This window comes from Erythrolamprus reginae, chromosome 6 (assembly GCF_031021105.1).
Source record: "Erythrolamprus reginae isolate rEryReg1 chromosome 6, rEryReg1.hap1, whole genome shotgun sequence".
Taxonomy (NCBI): domain Eukaryota; kingdom Metazoa; phylum Chordata; class Lepidosauria; order Squamata; family Dipsadidae; genus Erythrolamprus; species Erythrolamprus reginae.
Genome location: NC_091955.1, coordinates 64,502,028 through 64,523,226, shown reverse-complemented (window position 1 = coordinate 64,523,226; position 21,199 = coordinate 64,502,028). Strand labels below are relative to the sequence as shown.

The 21,199-nt window shown below is 38.9% G+C and overlaps 1 protein-coding gene across 9 annotated transcripts in view; it reads left to right on the top strand.

Annotated features, from left to right (window-relative positions):
• Positions 1 to 18,961, top strand: part of TNRC6B (trinucleotide repeat containing adaptor 6B) — a 151,371-nt gene extending 132,410 nt beyond the window's left edge. For 5 of the 9 annotated variants that reach the window (XM_070756085.1, XM_070756080.1, XM_070756081.1 and 2 more), the window contains 8 exons: positions 1,517 to 1,654; positions 2,093 to 2,269; positions 3,892 to 4,038; positions 5,036 to 5,131; positions 8,214 to 8,438; positions 9,638 to 9,708; positions 10,926 to 11,065; positions 15,924 to 18,961. In XM_070756085.1, the coding sequence (XP_070612186.1) occupies positions 1,517 to 1,654; positions 2,093 to 2,269; positions 3,892 to 4,038; positions 5,036 to 5,131; positions 8,214 to 8,438; positions 9,638 to 9,708; positions 10,926 to 11,065; positions 15,924 to 16,311 (1,382 nt within the window). In that variant the 3' untranslated portion in view covers positions 16,312 to 18,961. Of the gene's footprint in view, positions 1 to 1,516; positions 1,655 to 2,092; positions 2,270 to 3,891; positions 4,039 to 5,035; positions 5,132 to 8,213; positions 8,439 to 9,637; positions 9,709 to 10,925; positions 11,070 to 15,923 lie in introns of those variants that run through there. The other 4 variants (XM_070756087.1, XM_070756084.1, XM_070756086.1 and 1 more) reach the window with 3 other exon arrangements.
• The last annotated feature ends 2,238 nt before the right edge of the window (positions 18,962 to 21,199 follow it).

The following is a 21,199-nucleotide window of genomic DNA, read 5'->3' as shown; positions in this document are numbered from 1 at the left end:
TGAGCAAGACCACAAAAAAAGAGAGGAAAGGTTCTATGGTTTTGGTTCCAAAGAAGATTCAATAAGTACATGCTCCTAGTAGGGAATGAAACCTGACCTCTATTTATCATCTATAAACCATTGTGAGTTCTTCAAAGGAAGACTAGAGAAAGATATTGGAACCTAATTTAGATACAATTCAAAGTTGAAATCCCTAGAAATTCTCAGGATTTAATTCCAGTTTTCTTTTTCTCTTCATCTGACTGAGATATAAAATACATATATAGATAGTGATGAAGTGTATTTGGGCTGGGGGGGGTGTGTGTGTCAGAATTTAAATTATTTTCTGCACTTATTACAGTACATATAAGTTATTCAAATAGCTTTCAATACTCAGGATAAGAATAGAATAGAAGAATAGATTGTTGCAAGATTGATTAAATAATTCTACCACACATTCTTTTAAAGGTTTATTTCATCAGTTAAAAATGAGTTGATTATTTAATGATTATGAATGATTAATTGTATCACTGTTCATATAAAATATTGTAAGCCCATTTCCTGATATAATAATGCAAATAATGCTGATAAAGACATCTATCTGAAATTCTTGGAATCCCTGCAATAGCCACTATTGAAAATACTAGCGTAGATGGGACATTATTTATTTATTTTGTTTATTTGATTTTTATGCTGCCCTTCTTAGATTCAGGGCTGCTTACAACATGTTAGCAATAGCACTTTTTTAAACAGAGCCAGCATATTGCTCCCACAATCCGGGTCCAAATTACTCTTACTATTGAAGTAAGAGGGGTCTCTACCCCACTAACTTGGAAACACCTGGCTTACCTCGTTGAACTTGCAGGAACAAGAAAGTCTGGTACTCCATGAGTTCATTTAGTGATTGTTCAATTGTAACATCCCAGAAAAAACCCTGACTTATGACCATTTTCACACTTATTACCATTTAAGCATCCCCATGGTTGTATGGTCTAACGTTGGGCGCTTGGCAACTGATTCATATTTATGATGTTGCAGCGTTCCTGGGTCATGTGATCACCTTTGGCAGGTTTCTGACAAGCAAAGTAAATGGGGAAGCCAGATTCATTTAGCAATCCCATTATTAACTTAAAAACTGCAATGATTCACGTAAGAATGGTGGCAAGATAAAATGAGGCAAAATTCACTTAACAGCTTAGTAACAGAAGTTTTGGGCTCAATTGTGGTTGTAAATCAAGGACTACTTGTACTTTTAATGAATATCTGAACATAGTTTTACTATTTCATTTTTTGTGTTTTGTGTTCCTGAATTATCATAATAACTAAGTCTTTATGTGATCATTAGGTCAGTATACAGCATGTCCATTTTTAATGTCAGAATTGCTTCCATTACATTAAGGTAAATCTTAGAGGAGAGAATGAACAATGTTGTTTAACCAGATCATGGAAAATGAGCAGATGTATCTACATTTCCTCATTAGCACTATTCCTATCATAATTGCTCATACACACATTTAAATACATTGCTGTTTTAAAGGTTTTGGTTCAAGTAGCATGGATTATGGCATGGTAGGAGGGAAAGAAACTGGAACAGAATCTCGCTTTAAACAGTGGACTTCTATGATGGATGGCTTGCCACCTGTAGCTTCCCAAGATGCCAGTATGCACAAAAACGGTGAGAAATTAGATTGTCATAAATGCTTAATGATACATTCAGAAAGAAACTTTTTTTGCCAGTGAAATACCTATTAGAATAATCTGAACATTCTGGGATAGTGTTTGAGTCCAGTACTTCTGTTTAAACTAGGTCTGATTTTTAAAAGTTCAAACCTCTGAGGGATAAATGTATTTATTCATTTATAAAATGTATATTCCATCCATCTCACCATCAAGCAACTCTAGACAGTAATAAAATATACTTGTAACATTCAATTCTATTACTTGTACGGCCTGCTTTTAATGAATTTATTCCAGCTTTCATATGTATCCATGGCACAAGTCAGCTACATTTCAATATACTGAATTACATAATAGCACTGGTAACATTATGATAACAGCCTCTGCTACCAGCTGATTATCTTCTATCAGAACATATTTTTCTTCTGTTTTCCAGGGACAATTGTGCCCCCTGGAAAAGCCCGAGGGGGATCTCCCTATAATCAATTTGATATAGTTCCTGGCGACCCACTGGGCAGCCATACAGGTCCTGCTGGTGATAGTTGGCTACCAGCCAAATCCCCACCAACCAGTAAAATTGGAAGCAAATCCAGCAATGCCAGCTGGCCACCAGGTAATTTCAGTGTGCTCTATGAATGAGTAGATGGAAAAGGAATGATATCCTTGTTTATATGTTAATTTATTTGTACAGTTTTTACTGTTGAGCAAACACTGTCTTTTGATTCCAAGTCTTCCATTATTTGACCATCTGAATTTGTATAAAATTGTTTAAAGTTATGAATAAGCTTTTGTATAATCAAGTTCAATTAATTGTTTCCTACAGTTTACCAAATTATTTAATATTACCCCATGATACTTAGTTAAAAGTTAGCTGAAGTTGCTGATTTGAATACAAAAAATAAGCTGTCATAAATCTTGAGGCCAGACAAGTCATCATAGGGGAGAACAAAGTTCACTAATCTTAATTGCAAAGGACCCAGTTGTTTCTTAATGGGGCTAAAATTGTCTTCCTGTATTTAGAGTTTAGTTTTTCTTTTCATCTGCATCAATTTTTCTGTGACCTATTCCTTGATTCATATCTTTGTTACTGATCTTGTCCCACTAGGTATTTGTGCAGTTTATCAAATATACATAATATATGTTAACTACTCTCTTTTGGAGTGAGAAATACTATGTACAAAACACAGAAAGAAATATGAGGCCTAATATATAAAAAATTGAGAGCCTTAAGAGTCCATTTGGTATAGTAGTGAAGGTGTTGGCCTAGACCGAGTTTTAGTCTCACCTTGAGAATGAAATCCGGCTGGAAGACTTTGTACCAATCACACTTTCTCCTCCAACTTACCTCATAAGATGATTATTCTGGGAAAAATAGGAGAAGAAAAGAGTATTGATAGGTTCTCTGTCTTGAGTTGCAAATGAAAAAAAAAAAAGCAGGATAAATATATTTTTTAAAAGATCGAAGATAAGAAAACAGGGAGATAATTGAACTAGTTTGTATCTATGCCCCACATTTCTGACCTTACAAATTGTCCTTGATTCCATCATGTTCATACAAAACTACGAACATTTTCTTTTGATTTTTTACAGTTTGTCAAACTACTCATCCAAAATAGTTTAATAAATCAGGTTATCAAGGAGATATAAAATATACACCAATGTCATTGTCCCTTAGCCCTGGGAAAAAGGAAATATTAAACTATTCCAAAAATGTTACAAGAACATGTCCTTCTCATCACCAGCACTCAAAGGTGATTTGATGGATCATAACGTAATAATACATTTCCATGGGGTTAGTTGATTCCTAAGGCTTTTGGAGTCATAAATAACATGTAATTTTGGGGATAACTGATTGAATTAAATAGTGGTGTTAACCACATAATATTGTGCATATACGCAAACCCCTCTTGAATATTGTAATATTTCTTTTAAAAGTTCAGTTCAGTAATTCTGGAAGTAAGGGAGAAAATATCTTGGTGAGAGTTTGTGGCGTAATTGTGCCATCACATTTGTAATCAAGTTTTATTTATTCATTTATTCGGATTTCTAGGCCACCCTTCTCCAAGCAGACTTACATTTTTAAAAATATATTGTATCTGTACTAATACAGATTTTTTTTCAAACTATAACATTTTGAGATAAATACATAATTCTGCTTATTGCAGAATACAGAGTATTTGAAACGGCATCATAAACACATTATTTTAAACAGCAGTATTTATTGTTTTGTTTCAGAATTTCAGCCAGGAGTGCCGTGGAAAGGTATTCCAAACATTGATCCTGAATCTGACCCTTATGTGACCCCAGGAAGTGTGCTGGGAGGTACAGTCACAGCCCCCATTGTAGATACGGATCACCAACTTCTGCGGGATAACAGCACAGGTTTGCAGGATTGTAATACCTATTTTATAGTTGCTAGGACTGGACCCATGGACAATACAGGTAGTCCTCGATTTACAACATTTAGTGACCATACAAAGTTAACAATAGTACTGAAAAGGGTGGCTTATGACTGTTTTCACACTTTATGGCCTTTGTAGCATCACCATGATGATGTGATCAAAATTCAGATGCTTGGTAATTGACTCATTATGCCCATTGTTGTGTCCCAAGGTCATGATTTGACAAGCCAAATCAATGGGGAAGCTAGATTCACTTAACAACCCTGTTAATAACTTATCAACTGTGGTGATTCACTTAACAACTGTGGCAAGAAAGGTTGGAAAATGGGACCAAGCACACTTAACAAATGTTTTACTTAATTAAAAAAATGTTGGGATTAATTGTGATTGTAAGTTCCCATACAAGTAGTAGCCGATTTTTTGGTTGACTAATTATGGGAGGAAGAGATTTATTTACTGAGAAGAAAGGTTTATTTGATTTATAGCCTCCCTTTACTTAGCCAAACTCAAGGTGGTATATATAGTGCTCATTCCTCCTCCTATTTTTCCCACAGTAAGACTCTTATAAGATAGATTGGTCTGAATGAGTGGCCCAAAGATTTCTGATGATTTAACTTTTCTCTAAGTGCTTATTCTTCACTGCAACTCCCCCCCCCATGTGACTAGTTTTAAAATATGTTGCGGGGGGGCGGGGAGAGGAGAGAAAGGCGTGTCTGGGAGTGTAATATTTTGGCATAAGTGAAAAATTGAGCATTGCCATGCAAGATAATAAATTACAAACTGGAATTCTTGTTTTAACTCTTAATTTACAAATTGAAAATTCTGAGATTTGAAAGCATGAAAGCTGCTATGATTCCAATTAGTAAGACATATGCACACATGCAAACAATTTTAACATGTTATATTCAGTGTCATTTATAGAAAACTTTTTTCAGATTTGAAGATCACAGAGTTTTCCTCTCCTTTCCTTTACATAGGGTCTAATTCTTCCCTCAACACCTCGCTGCCTTCACCTGGTGCCTGGCCCTACAGTGCCTCTGACAATTCTTTCACAAATGTTCATAGCACTTCAGGTAAGTGCCTTTATTTTTTCAACCCAATAAGGGAATAAAAAAGAAGTGGAATCTACCTACCTATCTATCTATCACAATAAAAATACAAAATTAAAAGTTGAAAGGGGAGCAGTGTTCCCTCTAATTTTTTTTCGGTGTGCATGGAGAAGTATAGTGTTTGAGCAGCACATTTTCTTGCCTAATCACCTGAAATTTTTGTCATAGATGTCACCAGTGAAATCAGTGTTATATGAAACTCAAAGTTATGTTTATTCAATGTACCCACTTAATTAAAAGTGTTATATATAAGTATCACTTATAATACTGCAAGTATTATGATGGTACATCTATTTCTAATAAACAGTAAAGAAAGCAGACCGGAATTTTAGACCAAGGTGAAATAAATAAACAAGCATTAAACACTGCTGTTTGTTTCATAGGCTTGCCTAGGAAATGAAATAAAAGGTTCAAACAGTATTTTGGGCCAATTTGCTACTAGAGTGATAAATCCTTTAAAAGAGTAAATGTAGAGATTAGAATGTTCATTGATTTGCATCTAAAGAATTGATTTCAGTAAGATTAACACTGTTGAATTTTGCTTTGATTTCATTTCTCTGAAATTATAAATAATATTACATTATACTACTGTATATATCTTGCATAAATCCAGATGAACACCAGATATTTGGAATTATGTTATACACCATGTAGGCATGTTATAGATCTTGTGGCATTTTAAAGGCTTGGAACAGATGTCACCAGGAAGACTCAGTTCCAGCCCACATTCCTTCTTTGATCCTATAGAGTAGCTACTTTGAAGAGACTCTTCCACTAAGCAAATGGAAACTATTTCTCTACTAACACCAACCTGCTACGATATAGCATTAAGCAATAGCACTTAGAATTATATACCGCTTCACAGTGCTTTACAGCCCTCTCTAAGCGGTTCACAGAGAATAAGCCTATTGCCCCCAACAATCTGGATCCTCATTTTACCGAAGGATGGAAGGCTGAGTCAACCTTGAACCTACTGAGATTCAATCTGCTAAATTGCTGGCAGCCAGTGATCAGCAAAAGTAGCTTGCAGTACTGCATTCTAACCACTGCACCATCAAGGCTCTTAAAAGAGTCATTTACCCTGACGTATGCAAGAATAAACCCATTAAACTGAAGGAATAAATTATTTTGTGCATGTACACGAAACACATTAGTAGGGCAGGGATAGGCAAAGCTAACTCTTCTATGACTTGTGGACTTCATCTCTCAGAATTCCTGAGCAAATCATGCTAGCTCAGGAATTCTGGGAATTGAAGTCCACATGTCATAGAAGAGCCAACTTTGCCAACCCCTGGAATAGGGTACCTTCAGAGTCTGCATTAATTGCATGGGCTTGCCTTGTCTGCAAGTGTCTTGGCAGCAGTGAGCAGCAGAGTCCCGCTGGCTTTGTGAGCCTGCTCCTCCCTCTCTCTCTCCTGCCACTGCCTGCGAGCCAGAGGAGTCGAGCGAGATGGCACAATTGAAGAGCAGATGCAAGAGCAAAGTGGCCAGTGCTCAGAGAGCTTTTCTTCCTCCTCTCGGATGCTCTTCCATTGAGCATCTGACAGCCAGAGTAGCAGTTGCTGCCACTTTTTTGCTGCAGGAGCATCGCCAAAACCCAGGCCAGGGTGGGGAAACTTCCTGCTGTGTAGTGGGGGGAAAGGCTTTGCAAAGCTCAGCTGTGGGGAAAATGAGGTGAGTCATCATGACTGCACGGCACTTGGAAAGTGCTGCGTAAAAGTTTGGTTTCGTGTGCCTGGCCACGCATCTTAGAGGAAACAATGGAGGGGATGGAGCAAAATGCAAAGCGGGGAGGTGAAATCTACCATCAATTCCATCCATTATCTCCAACTGATTTAATGAGCTGTCATCTAAAACAAAAGAATAATTGTTGCTTAATGGTAATATAATTAATTGATAGAATTTAATACTGAAGCTAGTGACAAAATAAAGACATTTAAAGAGTACCAACAATGAATACTGTTTATTTAACCGAAGCAAAAACTTCATCACATCCCTTTAGCAAATTTTGGAGTTGGAAAGAAATATAGCCTGGATAAATGTTGGAGGATTGGTGTTCTTTTTTGTGGAAACCTCGGTTAAGTTAAAACAAATACCGTACATATAATGTCTATTTTCTCCAAATCTTCTACCACTCCCTCCAAAAATCATGTTAGGGACCAACCACATTTTGAATACTCTGTTCAGTTCTGGAGACCTCACCTACAAAAAGATATTGATAAAATTGAATGGGTCCAAAGACAGGCTACAAAAATGGTGGAAGGTCTTAAGCATAAAACTTATCAGGAAAGACTTCATGAACTCAATCTGTATAGTCTGGAGGACAGAAGGAAAAGGAGGGACATGATCGAAACATTTAAATATATGAAAGGGTTAAATAAGGTTCAGGAGGGAAGTGTTTTTAATAGGAAAGTGAACTCAAGAACAAGGGGGCACAATCTGAGGTTAGTTGGGGGAAAGATTAGAAGCAACGTGAGAAAATATTATTTTACTGTAAGAGTAGTAGATGCTTGGAACAAACTTCCAGCAGACGTGGTTGGTAAATCCACAGTAACTGAATTTAAACATGCCTGGGATAAACATATATCCATCCTAAGATAAAATACAGAAAATAGTATAAGGGCAGACTAGATGGAACATGAGGTCTTTTTCTGCCATCAATCTTCTATGTTTCTATAAAGTAGCAGAGATTTGCCTTTATTTTTTTCTTCGCCAAATGTAGAGTGATGAAAAATGACCCACATGTGTTGTTTCAGTGTTTTTTTTTTAAACCAAGCATTTTATTTATTTATTTATTTATTATTATTTATTCAATTTTTATGCCGCCCTTCTCCTTAGACTCAGTGCGGCTTACAACATGTTAGCAATAGCACTTTTTAACAGAGCTAGGCTATTGCCCCCACAATCCGGGTCCTCATTTTACCCACCTCGGAAGGATGGAAGGCTGAGTCAACCTATTTTAAATAGTCTTTGATAAAAACAGAACTTAGTTTGTGATGTATTTATTAATGAGTTAATTATCATATTTTTCTTATATCTGTTTTAGCAAAATTCAATGATTACAAATCAACATGGTCCCCAGATCCCATGGGACCAAATCCTCCTCATCTCTCTACCAAGTTATGGAAAAACCATATTTCCTCAAGAAACACTACAGGGCTGCCACGCCCACCTCCTGGTCTGAGTAATCCGAAAACATCCTCTCCTTGGAGCAGCACAGCGCCCCGCTCACTCAGGGGGTGGGGTGCGCAGGATTCAAGGCTTGCCTCTGGTGAATACTTTTTTTAGTATTACAGTATTATAAACTAAAGAAGAGTGTATTAATAGATCAGATAAGAGATTTTTAAGTTTGTTAAATGAAAAATCTAATCTGTACAAACCAAATGAAACTTTATTGAGAAAATTGAGTGAGCAAAAAACATGAGAATTCTAGAAATAATATGTAGTTGTAAGGAATAACAACTACATATGTGCATTTTGAAAACACCATATTTTTGGTAACTAACGTATTTTTCAGAGTATAAGACGCACCTTAGTTTTGGGGGAGGAAAACAAGGGAAAAAGGCCTCTACCTCCTGGTAATTTGCCCCCCAGCAAACAGAAAACAGTAAGATGATATACACTGCTATGTATTTCTGTGTATGTGTATCTGACCCATAGAAATAACAAAGAATTGGAGAAGTGTACATTATGGCAGTATCACCATCAGCATTTAATACTTTTGTTTAAAAAACTGCTAACGAACTTTTCCTTCTCTTTTGAAATAATGGAAGCAAATGGATAATCCCCAATGCATAGGAACTGCTCTTCCCCATCTCCCGCGTCAGAGCCCAGCTCTTGCTTGAGCAAATAGAAATTGTACATTACTTTCTGGTATTGGATGTTAATATTTAGTTTAATCTAATTTCAGCCCTTCTCTTTTTGGAATTGATTAAATGTTCTTATTATTTTGCTGTAAAGTAGAAGTACAGAAAGTGAAGAAAACTTGTTTCCATATCTTTTGTGTAATGCTCATGTGTGTCTAACCTTCCACTTTCCTTTCCACTGCAGACATTGTACATTGCTCTTGGCTTTAACATCAATAGCTGCTACAGTGATTTGTTAAGAATAGATTTATTTATTTTATTTTATTTTATTTATTGTATTTATATGCTGCTCACTTCAAACGGACTCTGAGCAGATCAGCAAGAAAGGATTGAGGAGCCCTGGTCCTTTAATTATTGGGTATTTGAGGTGGGCTTGCCACCAAAGAAAGAAAAACCCTTTCAGACAGCAGGAAAATGATGTTAATATTGATCTAATTGCTAAATTCCCTGCAGTTGATCACTTGGAACAATTGCAGATAAGCAACCAGTCTTTCTTGTATAACTATGTTGGCAAGTTAGATAGTTCCTATAAATATTAATATTTATTTTGTTTCCAAATCATAAAAGATGCATACAAATGCTTTCTGTTTTAATAATTTTGCAGCCTCTACTTGGAGTGATGGTGGATCTGTACGTCTCAGCTACTGGCTGGTTCTTCACAACCTCACTCCGCAGGTATTTTCACTCCCTTTTTCTTGCTAAATCTTGTTCAATCTTGTGTTTTTTAAAAGGCCATAGCCCTGTATTTCAGTAGGACATTAGATAAAAACCAGAAAAAAATATCTTAAGTGTCAGATTTATCACTGTAATTTCGAGTTCTGCACCCACTCATAACTGCCAGTTTCTTCCCTCTTTTTTCCTTAGTGAAATTATAGAATATTTCTAGTACAGCTTCCAAAAAGTTAGAATAACCACCTGTATATGACTAATTTTAAGTTTTTATTATTAACTCTTAGGTAATTCCAACCAGACACAATTATGTATGCATTTAAAAGTTCATAAACTGCCATAAACTCAGTGTGAAAGACTACTTAAGACCGACTTAAATTAGGTCTTGTCACATGATCACAACCCAGGCACTTGATGCTTGGTTTGTGGCTACGATGACAGAGTGAGCCCCATTAATACTATTTCCAACATTCCCTGCCAGCTTCCCACAAGCAAAGTCAATGGGGAAGCTGACAGGTAGCCACTCTCTTTTTGCTTTTTGTCCTGCCCACACCATGGTGCTTATCCTAATACCGACCACCATACAATTGACCTAGAGCAGAAGTGAGTCCCTCCTGGTTCACCTGAACTGGTTGCAACCACCTGGTGATGTCACAATGATGTCACAGACGGTCAGGACTGGTCTGTGGATGCCTCCATCTTGTTTTTGGATTCTTTTTTCGTATGCGCAGAAGCTGAGTTTCCAGCACTGCGCATGTGTCACTATCTTGTTTGGGGCTTTTGGAGGGAGGGATTGTTTTTTGTTTGTTTGTTTTGTTTGTTTGGCATTGCATGCAAAGCCAGAAGGTACGGGAAGAACGAACCGGCAGCAAGGTAAGTTGGAACCCACCCCTGGCCTAGAGCATATACACTTCTGCCCTCCTGAGACTCTTACCCATTAGTTTACTTGCCTGGTACTCCTGCTTCTTTGTGCTTAACAGCCCACACAATCCTGAGATTATGAGAGCAACTAGGACTGCCCTTGTTAAGCAATGCAGTCATGTAACATTGTGCTTTACAGCTACATTGCTTAATGACAGAAATTCAGGTCCTAGTTGCTGTTTTAATTCGTATAACATGCTGCCTGTTTGCTTTTCATTTTGTATATTACTTCAAGTATGTTTAAAAATGAAAGATGCTCGGTCTCTTTATTTTAATAACCTGTCCCTGCTGTTCTTTTTTAGATTGATGGGTCAACTTTAAGGACCATCTGCATGCAGCATGGTCCATTGCTGACATTCCATCTCAACTTGACCCAAGGCACCGCCCTTATCCGGTACAGCACCAAGCAGGAGGCAGCTAAGGCCCAGACTGCACTGCACATGTGAGTTTTGCAACAATCTACAAATATTCATTGACTTTTTATGTCAATACAGTGAACCCTCGAGTTTCGCGTCCTCAAGCATCGCGAAAGGGCTATTTCGCGAGTTTTAAACCCGGAAGTAAACTCCACCATCTGCGCATGTGTGCGTAGATGGTGGAGTTCCCCAGCTGGGAAGCTGGGCGGCTTCCCTGGGTCTTTCCCCTCTTTCCCCGTAAGACCCCAGCGGCGGCGCGAGCAACGGCGTGGGCGGGCGGGCGGCACGCGCGGGGACACCCCAGCTCCGCTGCCCAGCTGGGGAGCGGAGCTGGGGTTTCCCCAAGCGCGCGCGCGTTGCTGGGGCCGCTCCCCAGGTGGGGAGCGGAGCCGGGGTTTCCCCAAGCGCGCGCGCGTTGCTGGGGCCGCTCCCCAGCTGGGGAGCGGAGCCGGGGTTTCTCCAAGCGCGCGCGCGTTGCTGGGGCCGCTTCCCAGCTGGGGAGCGGAGCCGGGGTTTCTCCAAGCGCGCGCGCGTTGCTGGGGCCGCTTCCCAGCTGGGGAGCGGAGCCGGGGTTTCTCCAAGCGCGCGCGCGTTGCTGGGGCCGCTCCCCAGCTGGGAAGCGGCCCCAGCAACGCGCGCGCGCTTGGGGAAACCCCAGATCCGCTCCCCAGCTGGGGAGCAGCCCCAGCAACGCGCGCGCGCTTGGGGAAACCCCGGCTCCTCTCCCCAGCTGGGAAGCGGCCCCAGCAACGCGCGCGCGCTTGGGGACACCCCAGATCCGCTCCCCAGCTGGGAAGCGGCCCCAGCAACGCGCGCGCGCTTGGGGAAACCCCAGATCCGCTCCCCAGCTGGGGAGCAGCCCCAGCAACGCGCGCGCGCTTGGGGAAACCCCGGCTTCGCTCCCCAGCTGGGAAGCGGCCCCAGCAACGCGCGCGCGCTTGGGGAAACCCCAGATCCGCTCCCCAGCTGGGGAGCAGCCCCAGCAACGCACGCGCGCTCCCCAGCAACGCGCTGCGGGCGGCGGTGGAAGTAAAAACACCATCTGCACATGCGCAGATGGTGTTTTTACTTCCGCACCGCTACTTCGCGAAAAATCGATCATCGCTTGGGGTCCTGGAACGGAACCCTCGCGATGATCGAAGGTTCACTGTATATAACATTCCTGGCTCATTTGTTTCATATAGGCATTCTTCTGATATAACTGATAATAGCAGAAGATTTTCTTTTTGAAAACTATTATTTTATGCATTTCTTGGAATAGACCCTGTTATTCTGTGTATACAGTGATCCCCCGAGTTTCGCGAGGGTTCCGTTCCAAGACCCCTCGCGAAACTCGATTTGTCGCGATATAGCGGTGCGGAAGTAAAACACCATCTGCGCATGCGCGCCCTTTTTTTTCATGGCCGCACATGCGCAGATGGTGGAGTTTGCGTGTGGGCGGCGGGGAAGACCCAGGGAAGGTTCCTTCGGCCGCCCAACGGGGAAACCCCATCTTCGGCTCCTCGCTGCTGCCGCGCTGCGGAGCAGATCAGCTGTTGGGCGGCCGAAGGAACCTTCCCTGGGTCTTCCCGCCGCCCAGGCAAAGGGGAAACCCTAAGATCGCTTGCCGCTTGCCCGTTCGCCCGCCCGGCCGCTCCGCTTGCCCGTTCGCCCAGCCGCCCGGCTGCTCGCTTGCCCGTTCGCCGCCCGCCCGGCTGCTCGCTTGCCCGTTTGCCCGCCCGGCCGCTCCGCTTGCCCGTTCGCCCGGCTGCTCGCTTGCCCGTTCGCCCGGCCGCTCCGCTTGCCCGTTCGCCCGCCCGCCCGGCTGCTCGCTTGCCGCTCGAGAGCAAGAGGGGGAGAGATAGAGAAAGAGAGAGAAGGAAAGAAAGAGATGAGAGAGGGAGGAAGAGAGTGTGAGAGAGGAAGAAGCAAGATAGAGAAAGAGAGAGAGAAAGAAAGATGAGAAAGGAAGGGAGTGACGTCATCGGGTGGAAAATCGCGATATAGAGTTTCGCAAAGCTCGAGATCGCGAAACTCGGGGGATCACTGTACTTGAATAGAACTTGCTTTTAACGATGTGCGTAGACATGAGAAATTGATGAAAACCACTAACCAGTTAATATTTAGTTTCATTCTTGATAAAGTTTATCATTCTACAAATGCATTCATCCTCATGATCACCAATTTAAAATTTGGAAAATTAACAACACTAAGATTTTAATTGCCATTCAAATTTTACTTGAATTAATTGCAAATCAAAATTAATGTTCTAGGTTTTCCCAGATAGGATGATATATTGCTCTTCTCACCACAGTTGCAGTTTTAGAAATGTAATAGAATGTTTAAAAGTCACTTGGAAATATGAATTGGGATTTGTAATATTACTTTTTTCATAAATGGTTAATATGATACAATCAAAGCAGCCTTACTTTTTATAGACTAAAATTACCTTACTTTTAAATGGTTGTCATAAGGCTGTATAGAACAACAAATATCCATGATTTTACTGATCTTAATGCAGAATAGTTGAAACATTTGGAACTTTCTCTATGATTGAAAATTGTTTATCTGGGAAGTGATAAACCCTTACTAAAGCAAAATTATGGTATGGAAAATTGGTTGGAAATTTTCCTTCCTCATTAATATGATGAGTAGATTCAAAATGAGTAAGAATGGATACAGCACACACTTTCTAATTAAGCTATAACTTTGGTATTGCACTATTTAGTGATAGTCGCTGGCTTAGATGGTATATGTTGGGAATTATGTAATTTAATGAATAATTTAATGAATAAAACTATTCTAATACAATATTTTTAAAAGACATAGGGGGCTATTTTGTTGTCTGAGGGAACTACTCTGAACTGGAGACAAAGTCCATTTAATGACCTTCTACTAGTTGATAATTACAGAAAAAGCAAACAAATCTTTCTGTTAATGATATAAGTTTTTTAAAAGGCTGAACTAGCATTCTCTGTACTAGTTTTGAAATATTTTAGTTATATTTTAATTATACTAAAGTAGTTTGAAATCCCCAAAGATTTTAAACTATTTGTATAAGAGACTCACTTGTTTATTTCTGATTACACTTCCATAGGTATGTGTTTGTTGTAATATAAATATAAGAAACTGAACCTCTACAGAGCAAAATTAAGAAGCTTTAATATAGGGCTTCTTGGTGCTCTTTCAGCTTGGTTGTTTTCTTGCAGATGTTTCATTACCCAACTAGGTAATATCATCAGTGCCTGTAAAGAGTGGAGTTTTAGAGCAATTAATATTCTAGTGGCTTGCCCTGTCACTCTTGATGGGCTGGTCTTAGAGATTTTTTTTGTTGGGCTGCTTATTGTCAAGTTATAGAAAAGACTAAAGATCAAAACGCCCCCCCCCCCCCCCAAGCAATCAGGACCCAAATATGCATAGATTAATTCAGCAGCGGGCCACCATTACCGACACTACCGGAATGGGCCGGGAGTGCGCATGCGCCCGGCGCAGGATTCAGCACCTGCACATGTGCAGAAGCCAAATCTTGCATGATGACACCCACGCAAGAGTTTTTCAGGGGGGTTACTTCTGCGCATGCGCGGAAGCAAAAGTTCTCAAAACCCAGCCAAAATAAGGTAAGTGACAGCCGCCCGTCTGGGTGCCTGCCACGCTGCTTGTGCTGGTTCCGCGTAGTCTCCTTTCCGCCACCAGAGTGGTGTTCCTAGTGTTCTGGAGTGTGGCCCATCCCTGGATTAACTCCAAGAGAAACATCAGAGCAATAATCAAGTAAACAATACCCCAATCAAGGAACTGCAAAACAAGCCAACAGTGAATAGGCCAGCCAAAGAACCTGTAAGACCACTCTCACCAACACTGTCATTTCAACCCTGAGCTATAAATATTGAAGCTGTAATACACATGCAGAGACTGACTATCCTACTTCCTCTTTTACCATTTCGGGACACTATTCCAATGACATCCCGACTAAAATCCTAGTACTGTATCACATTTCAGAAAACACCTTTATCTGCTGGTTGTAAGATCTGAAATAAAAAGCAAGGTAGAAGAGCTTTTTTTTAACAGAAGTATAATGGTATGTGTCAGAGGTTCCCCAATCTTTTCACCTCAAAATAGCTTAATGTTTCAGTAATTTTTTTACCACACTACATGGTTCCCAAATAATGTGTTGGGTTACCTGGGGCACTGCAGTGTAGTTCGAGAACAAAACACTTGACAAAAACACCAAATTAAACTAATAGATACTACACCTAGTCGTAGCATGGTGCCCAGCTGATGTTGAGTATTAAGTTTTCATTGAATATTATTATTATTATTATTATTATTATTATTATTATTATTATTATTATTTAGATTTGTATGCCGCCCCTCTCCGAAAACTATTCTAAGTCCTATTCTAAGTCAATTCATTTTTATTATGATCAAAACCAGTATTACAAATAAAAGCATTAAAAACAATAATTAAAAAACAGACAAAGTAATATATTACTATGAGTGATGGATTATCAGTGGGTAGTTAGAATCTGTATAATTTTGCAATAGTTAGCCACATTCAAAGAAGCTATTTCATATCGATGTGATGACAGCAGTGGTACATAAAAGTGGTCAGTATTTCTTAGGTGTTTTATTTGGCGAGTTCATTGCAATGTCCCAAGATGCATTGGCATGCAGTTTGGAAACTGCAGGTCTGTGTAATTATTTTTCTTCTTTCTTTTTCAAAGAAGGGTTTTGAGAAAGGGGTTAAAACAAAAATAAATGATGGAACTCCAGCCATTCATACCGTTTATCATTATTGACTTAAATGTTATTTTGTTTTATTTCAAGCAGTGTTTAACATTTTTAGACATTTGAACTCTTGTTTGTTTGTTACTCTTCACTCTACCATTTTGGCTTTTTTTTTTATAGGTGTGTTTTGGGAAACACTACCATCTTGGCTGAATTTGCAACAGACGAGGAAGTTAGTCGCTTTCTGGCACAAGCTCAGCCTCCTACTCCTGCAGCAACCCCCAGTGCACCCACAGCAGGCTGGCAGTCTCTTGAGGCAGGACAGAATCAGACAGATCCAGTTGGACCTGCTTTGAATCTTTTTGGTGGGTCAACAGGGCTTGGGCAGTGGAGCAACAGTGGTGGCGGCAGCAGTGGGGGTGACCTTGCTGGTGCTTCATTATGGGGGCCTCCAAATTATTCTTCAAGTTTATGGGGGGTTCCAAGTGTGGATGATCCCCACAGAATGGGAAGCCCTGCTCCCTTACTACCTGGAGACCTTCTAGGCGGAGGGTCGGATTCAATCTGAACTTAAAACTTTCAACTCTGACCTCGTGACCTTTTTGGAACAGCAGCAGCACTAACGTGACCTTTTCTTTTTTTTCAACTTGCAATAAATACATTTTAAAAGGAAAAAAGAAAATGGAGAGAGAAAAAAGGTGGGTCATTGACAGGACCGTCTGAGCACATAGTTGCCTCCCTTACAACTTCAGTTTTTTCGTTTGGAATATGAATCCAAAAAGAGAACATATCACTCTTGAAATACTTGAATCATGAACGCCAACTTAGAAAGACAATGTGAAGCAAGTACACATACCATTTAAAACTAAACACAAAAAATTTAAAAAAAAAATTAGTTTCTAGTTTTTCACTTTTTCATGTTATACGGAAGTTGTTGCTAAGAAACATATATACTGAAAAATAGCTTTTTAACTTTGTTTGCACTGGGTGTGTTTCCGTCCTTAGGTCTACTATGTTGGGGGTGGGGTTCAGAAGAATTGGGGTGGGTTGGGAGGGAAAGACTTGACGGAGCCTCACTTTAAAAAACAAAAAAGGAAAAAAAACACTTTGTGATTGACTGGTTGATATATACCAGTATGTTCCGGCACATGTAACTGCCTGTGTGTGTGTGTGCGTGTGTGTGCGTGTGTATCTGTATGAGAGTGTATGTCTGCATGATTGTGTGTGTGTGTGCGCGCGCATTTCTGTCTTGAAAAGCTGCATTGTTGTTGGTCAGCAACCTATCTGACTAGATTCTTAAACTGAATAATGATGGTGCCTGTTGCAAAAATCAAATTGATCTGTGTTTCAAATCTTACTAGTTGGTGGTATTTTAGCAGGGTATTAAGTGCACTACAAATTGTGTTCTGGCCCTGTTATAAAGCAAAACACTGCCATATCCTAAGGATTTGGTGAGAGGGATGCCAATGTGTAATTTTAGGGTTTCTGGGAAGGGAGAGGGAAAGAGAATGTAGAATTTTGTTTTGCCTAGAAGTATATTTTTCTTTAACGAGAGTTATTGACAGAACCCAAGGTTATTTCTTATGAAAAGGCTTTTGTTCTTCTGGGGATCTTCCAGTAGAAAGAAAGCATCATGTTTGTGACAAAGACCTATACAATGGTTGAAGCTTCTGCAATCCTAAATCATTACTCCTGAAGCCTGTATGAAGATTCTTATCCATTCATGGAAAATCCACTAATAATTCAGGCCAAAGTATATTTTCTTGATCTACTGTTATGATAGAGTTACAATGTCAGTAGTTTGCTGGCCTGTCACCTATTGAAAGCACATGCAGCCACTTTCGTTCTCTTTCCCCCATTGTGTTACCTGTGCCAGGCCTAGGTGTATTACAGCACCAGATCATCACTGACAGAAACGTTTACTTAAGAATGTTCTTAAACCAGTGTGTACTTTGAGCATTTTTTTCTCTTGTATTTTTCCATGTATGTCATGCTTAGGGTTTGCTTAGGCGGACATATAACTGGCAAAGACTTCTTTTGTTTATAAAGTATTGCACCTTTATATTTTTACTTTTCCCTGTACTGTTGCTTTTTATTGTCGGTATTTAAAGAAAGGTTGTTATTGTTGATTCTTTGTTTTTAAAAAAACAACCATTATAGTAGTACTCCAGGCATGATAGGGGAGACCTATCATTCATTCAGAAGATAGCCAGTGTCTACACTGGGAACAGAATTGCTTATTGTGAAGACAGCTGTAGCAAACATTGCCTTTATAACAAAGGAGGTTTTAGGATGGATAGATTGGATTAAAAACAAGTAGGGAACTGATTGCAAATATTCTTTAAAGTATTAGAACTTGGCTCTGGCTTTTCATTAGGTCTGCATTATACTGAATTTTAAAAAAAAGTGCTGCAATATTCTGTACCAGCAAATACATTCATACTTCAGCACTTGGAAGTAGCAGATAATATTGTACAGTTAAAAACAGAAGAATCTTTCTCCTTCAACAATTTCATTGAACTATACAGTGGAATCTGGTATATAAATAGAAGTATCGATAGCAAGTTTAAAACAAACTTTCTTGCGTTTATATCAAAAGGGAGATTTGAGAATTAATTTGGAATGTGAATTCTTTGACACAAAAAAGACGAAGGGAGTGCCCACGTTTATATTCACCTGTTTCAGTATCATAGTAAGTAGGTAAACATAAGCAGGTGTTATGCATTTAAACTTTAAAATCTGCATATGTGGATCTTCAGCATTTTCCCTTATTTTGCTTTTATTCTACCTTGTTTGTGTAAGCAAGATGATTTTTTTTAAATCCTGCCAGTTATGTTTCCATTATAGCCCATAAACATGCCTATTCCTAAAGCAGCGATGTTCGTTGCTAGACATTAGCTGTTAAAATCATGCAGGATAAATTAAAAGTTACCAAAACATCAAGGTGCAGCAACTCATGCCCCCCAAGCATTTTCCATATGTGATATGACACACCAGCTGGTTTACTACTGTGTTGTCATTCTTTCCCAACCTGCCTTTCAATCCCTTTACCTGCACTTTGGATTTGTTGAATTCATTACAATATTATGGTGAAAGCCAGGTGCTAGAGCCCCTCTTGTTTACAAGACATAATGAGGGAACTGAAAAAAACAAAACAAATGAAAAGCTAAAATGTTCTTCCATCAAAAGCTTAAAGGGAAAAAAATTAAACATAAAAAGACCAAAAAGTGTGTGTGTGTGTGTGTGTGTGTGTGTGTGTGTGCGTGTGCGTGCATGCGCACATATGTGTCTATCTCATATAAATATTCACACACACGCACACATACACACACACACTCATGTATGTATGTATATCTCAATGAAGATTAACTCTGGGAGCATTTAACAGTGTTTTGAGTTTAACATTTATTTTCCTGCTTTATCTTTGCAAGCATTCTCAGGAATTCTAGGGTAGGAAGCCAGTTGTTGAAGATGGTTTATTTAATCTTTACTTCTCCTAGATAGATGGCTGTTTCGTAAAATTTTACAAGTTCCTGGTCACACAGAAAATGCAAGGTTTTTTTCTTTAAGAAAAGCAACAAAATTGAAAAAGAAAACCTGACAAAGACAAATTCCAGTCTTCAAAACTGTGGATCAATTTTTAAGCTACAACTCGATTAGAACAGAATTCTCACATGTAGCAGCAAAAATTCATTGTATTCTTAAAAGTCTAAAAAGTCCAGTTTATGTGAAGATTTATACTCGTAGAGCTTAATCTCAAGTGGGACGGTATATGCCATTGAATAGGAGAGAGGATTGTGTATGAATGGATTATAATCATCTAGTTATTATAATCTTCCTCCAAGCACCTTTTTTAAAGAAAAAAGAAAAAAATTAAAAAATTAAAATGTTACTTGATTATGTAAGTAAGCCACAGAGAACAGGAGATGCTGGGAATAAGGGTTAATGCTTCCTGAAATCTGTTTTCAAATTGACAGAATGCTTCAGAAATGCTGCATCTTTATTATGTCCTGGCAGTGAAGCAATTTTAGCATGTGTGTGTTTTAAGAGAGTAGTGACTGTAAGAGAATCCAGTGAAATGTGCATTGTAAAAGATTTGGCTTGCATGATTTTAATACTAATTTTGAAGTTTGCTTTTTAATTTCTCTGCCAGATTTGTGTAAATGATAAAAGTTTGGAATTTTGGAACAGATAAAATAGCTGTTGTTACCAGATACTGATATGCCCATGTTTTAGAATAAGTCGATTGCTGCCATGCTTAGAATGATTAGATTTTAGCTTCCAGTACAAACCAGGAAGGGCTTAATTGGCTTGATGCTTTTAGATGGAATAAAATTACAAACCATTTTAGTGCCTTTGTAAAAACATCCATATATCCTACAAAAGGACAAATGCAGTCTAGTCACTCCCAAGGATATAAGTGACCCATTTTCTAAATTGAAATAATTATTCTGGGCTTGCAGAGAAGAAGCCTGAAAGGCCTATCATTTTAACAGTTATATGCACACATCTGTATACACACGTGTGTTTGTGTGTTTTTATTGACTAAGGCAATTTCATCTTTAAAAACTTCTTGTTTTGCAGTATTCTTCATGTTCAAAAATCCTACTAGAATGTATGAGAGTTCCTCCCCATTACTATTACTCAGATTTCATATGATTTTTAGATGTTTTTAGTGTTTGGTAAACATCAGTTGTTTTCTATAGCTATTGACTTGTTCCCCTCAAGTTCATATGTAAATGGTGTATCAACTGGGAAATAGTATGATGGGGCTTGTTGGGCAATGTATTTGTGTGTGTGTGTGTGTGTGTGTTAAGCTCTCTGAATACTTAATCAAGTTTTGATTTATTGTTGACAAATTTTTCAAGAACAATTAGTGAAAAAATCTGAATTTTTTAGAATATCCTACAGAAATATAGACTGACCATTGCTCAAGAAATTTTAAGTATACCAACAATTTACATTACACAAAATATTTTTACCTCCAAGCTGTGCATTTGAAAGCTGTCAAATTTTTTAAAGCCTTAGCAGACTTCTACCTTTTAATATATTAAATGTTTCATTTCTGTTGTGGAGGAATGGGAAGATGACAGTAAATACTGACCAGTGGAAGTAATCTATTTGGGCACCAAAAGCATCTAATTATACTCAAAAGGGATTTTTGTAGGCAAAACACAAATTGTGACAGACAGGAAAAGATAGATAAAAGTGAAAGGAAAAGTGAGCAAACAAGATGTTCAATCAATAGCTTAATATAAATGTTGCTACTTTCAAGGACTATTAAAACAATAATCAGATAAAAGTATTTTAAACTCTTTTGTGGGCCGTGTTATTTTAATATAATTTTGACGAAAAGGAATCCAAAAGCTACAAAAGATTCTGATAGAATTGCTGGTCTGTACTTCACATTTTAAAGCAAATTATCACATGATTTTGATTTGCATAAAAATATCCCT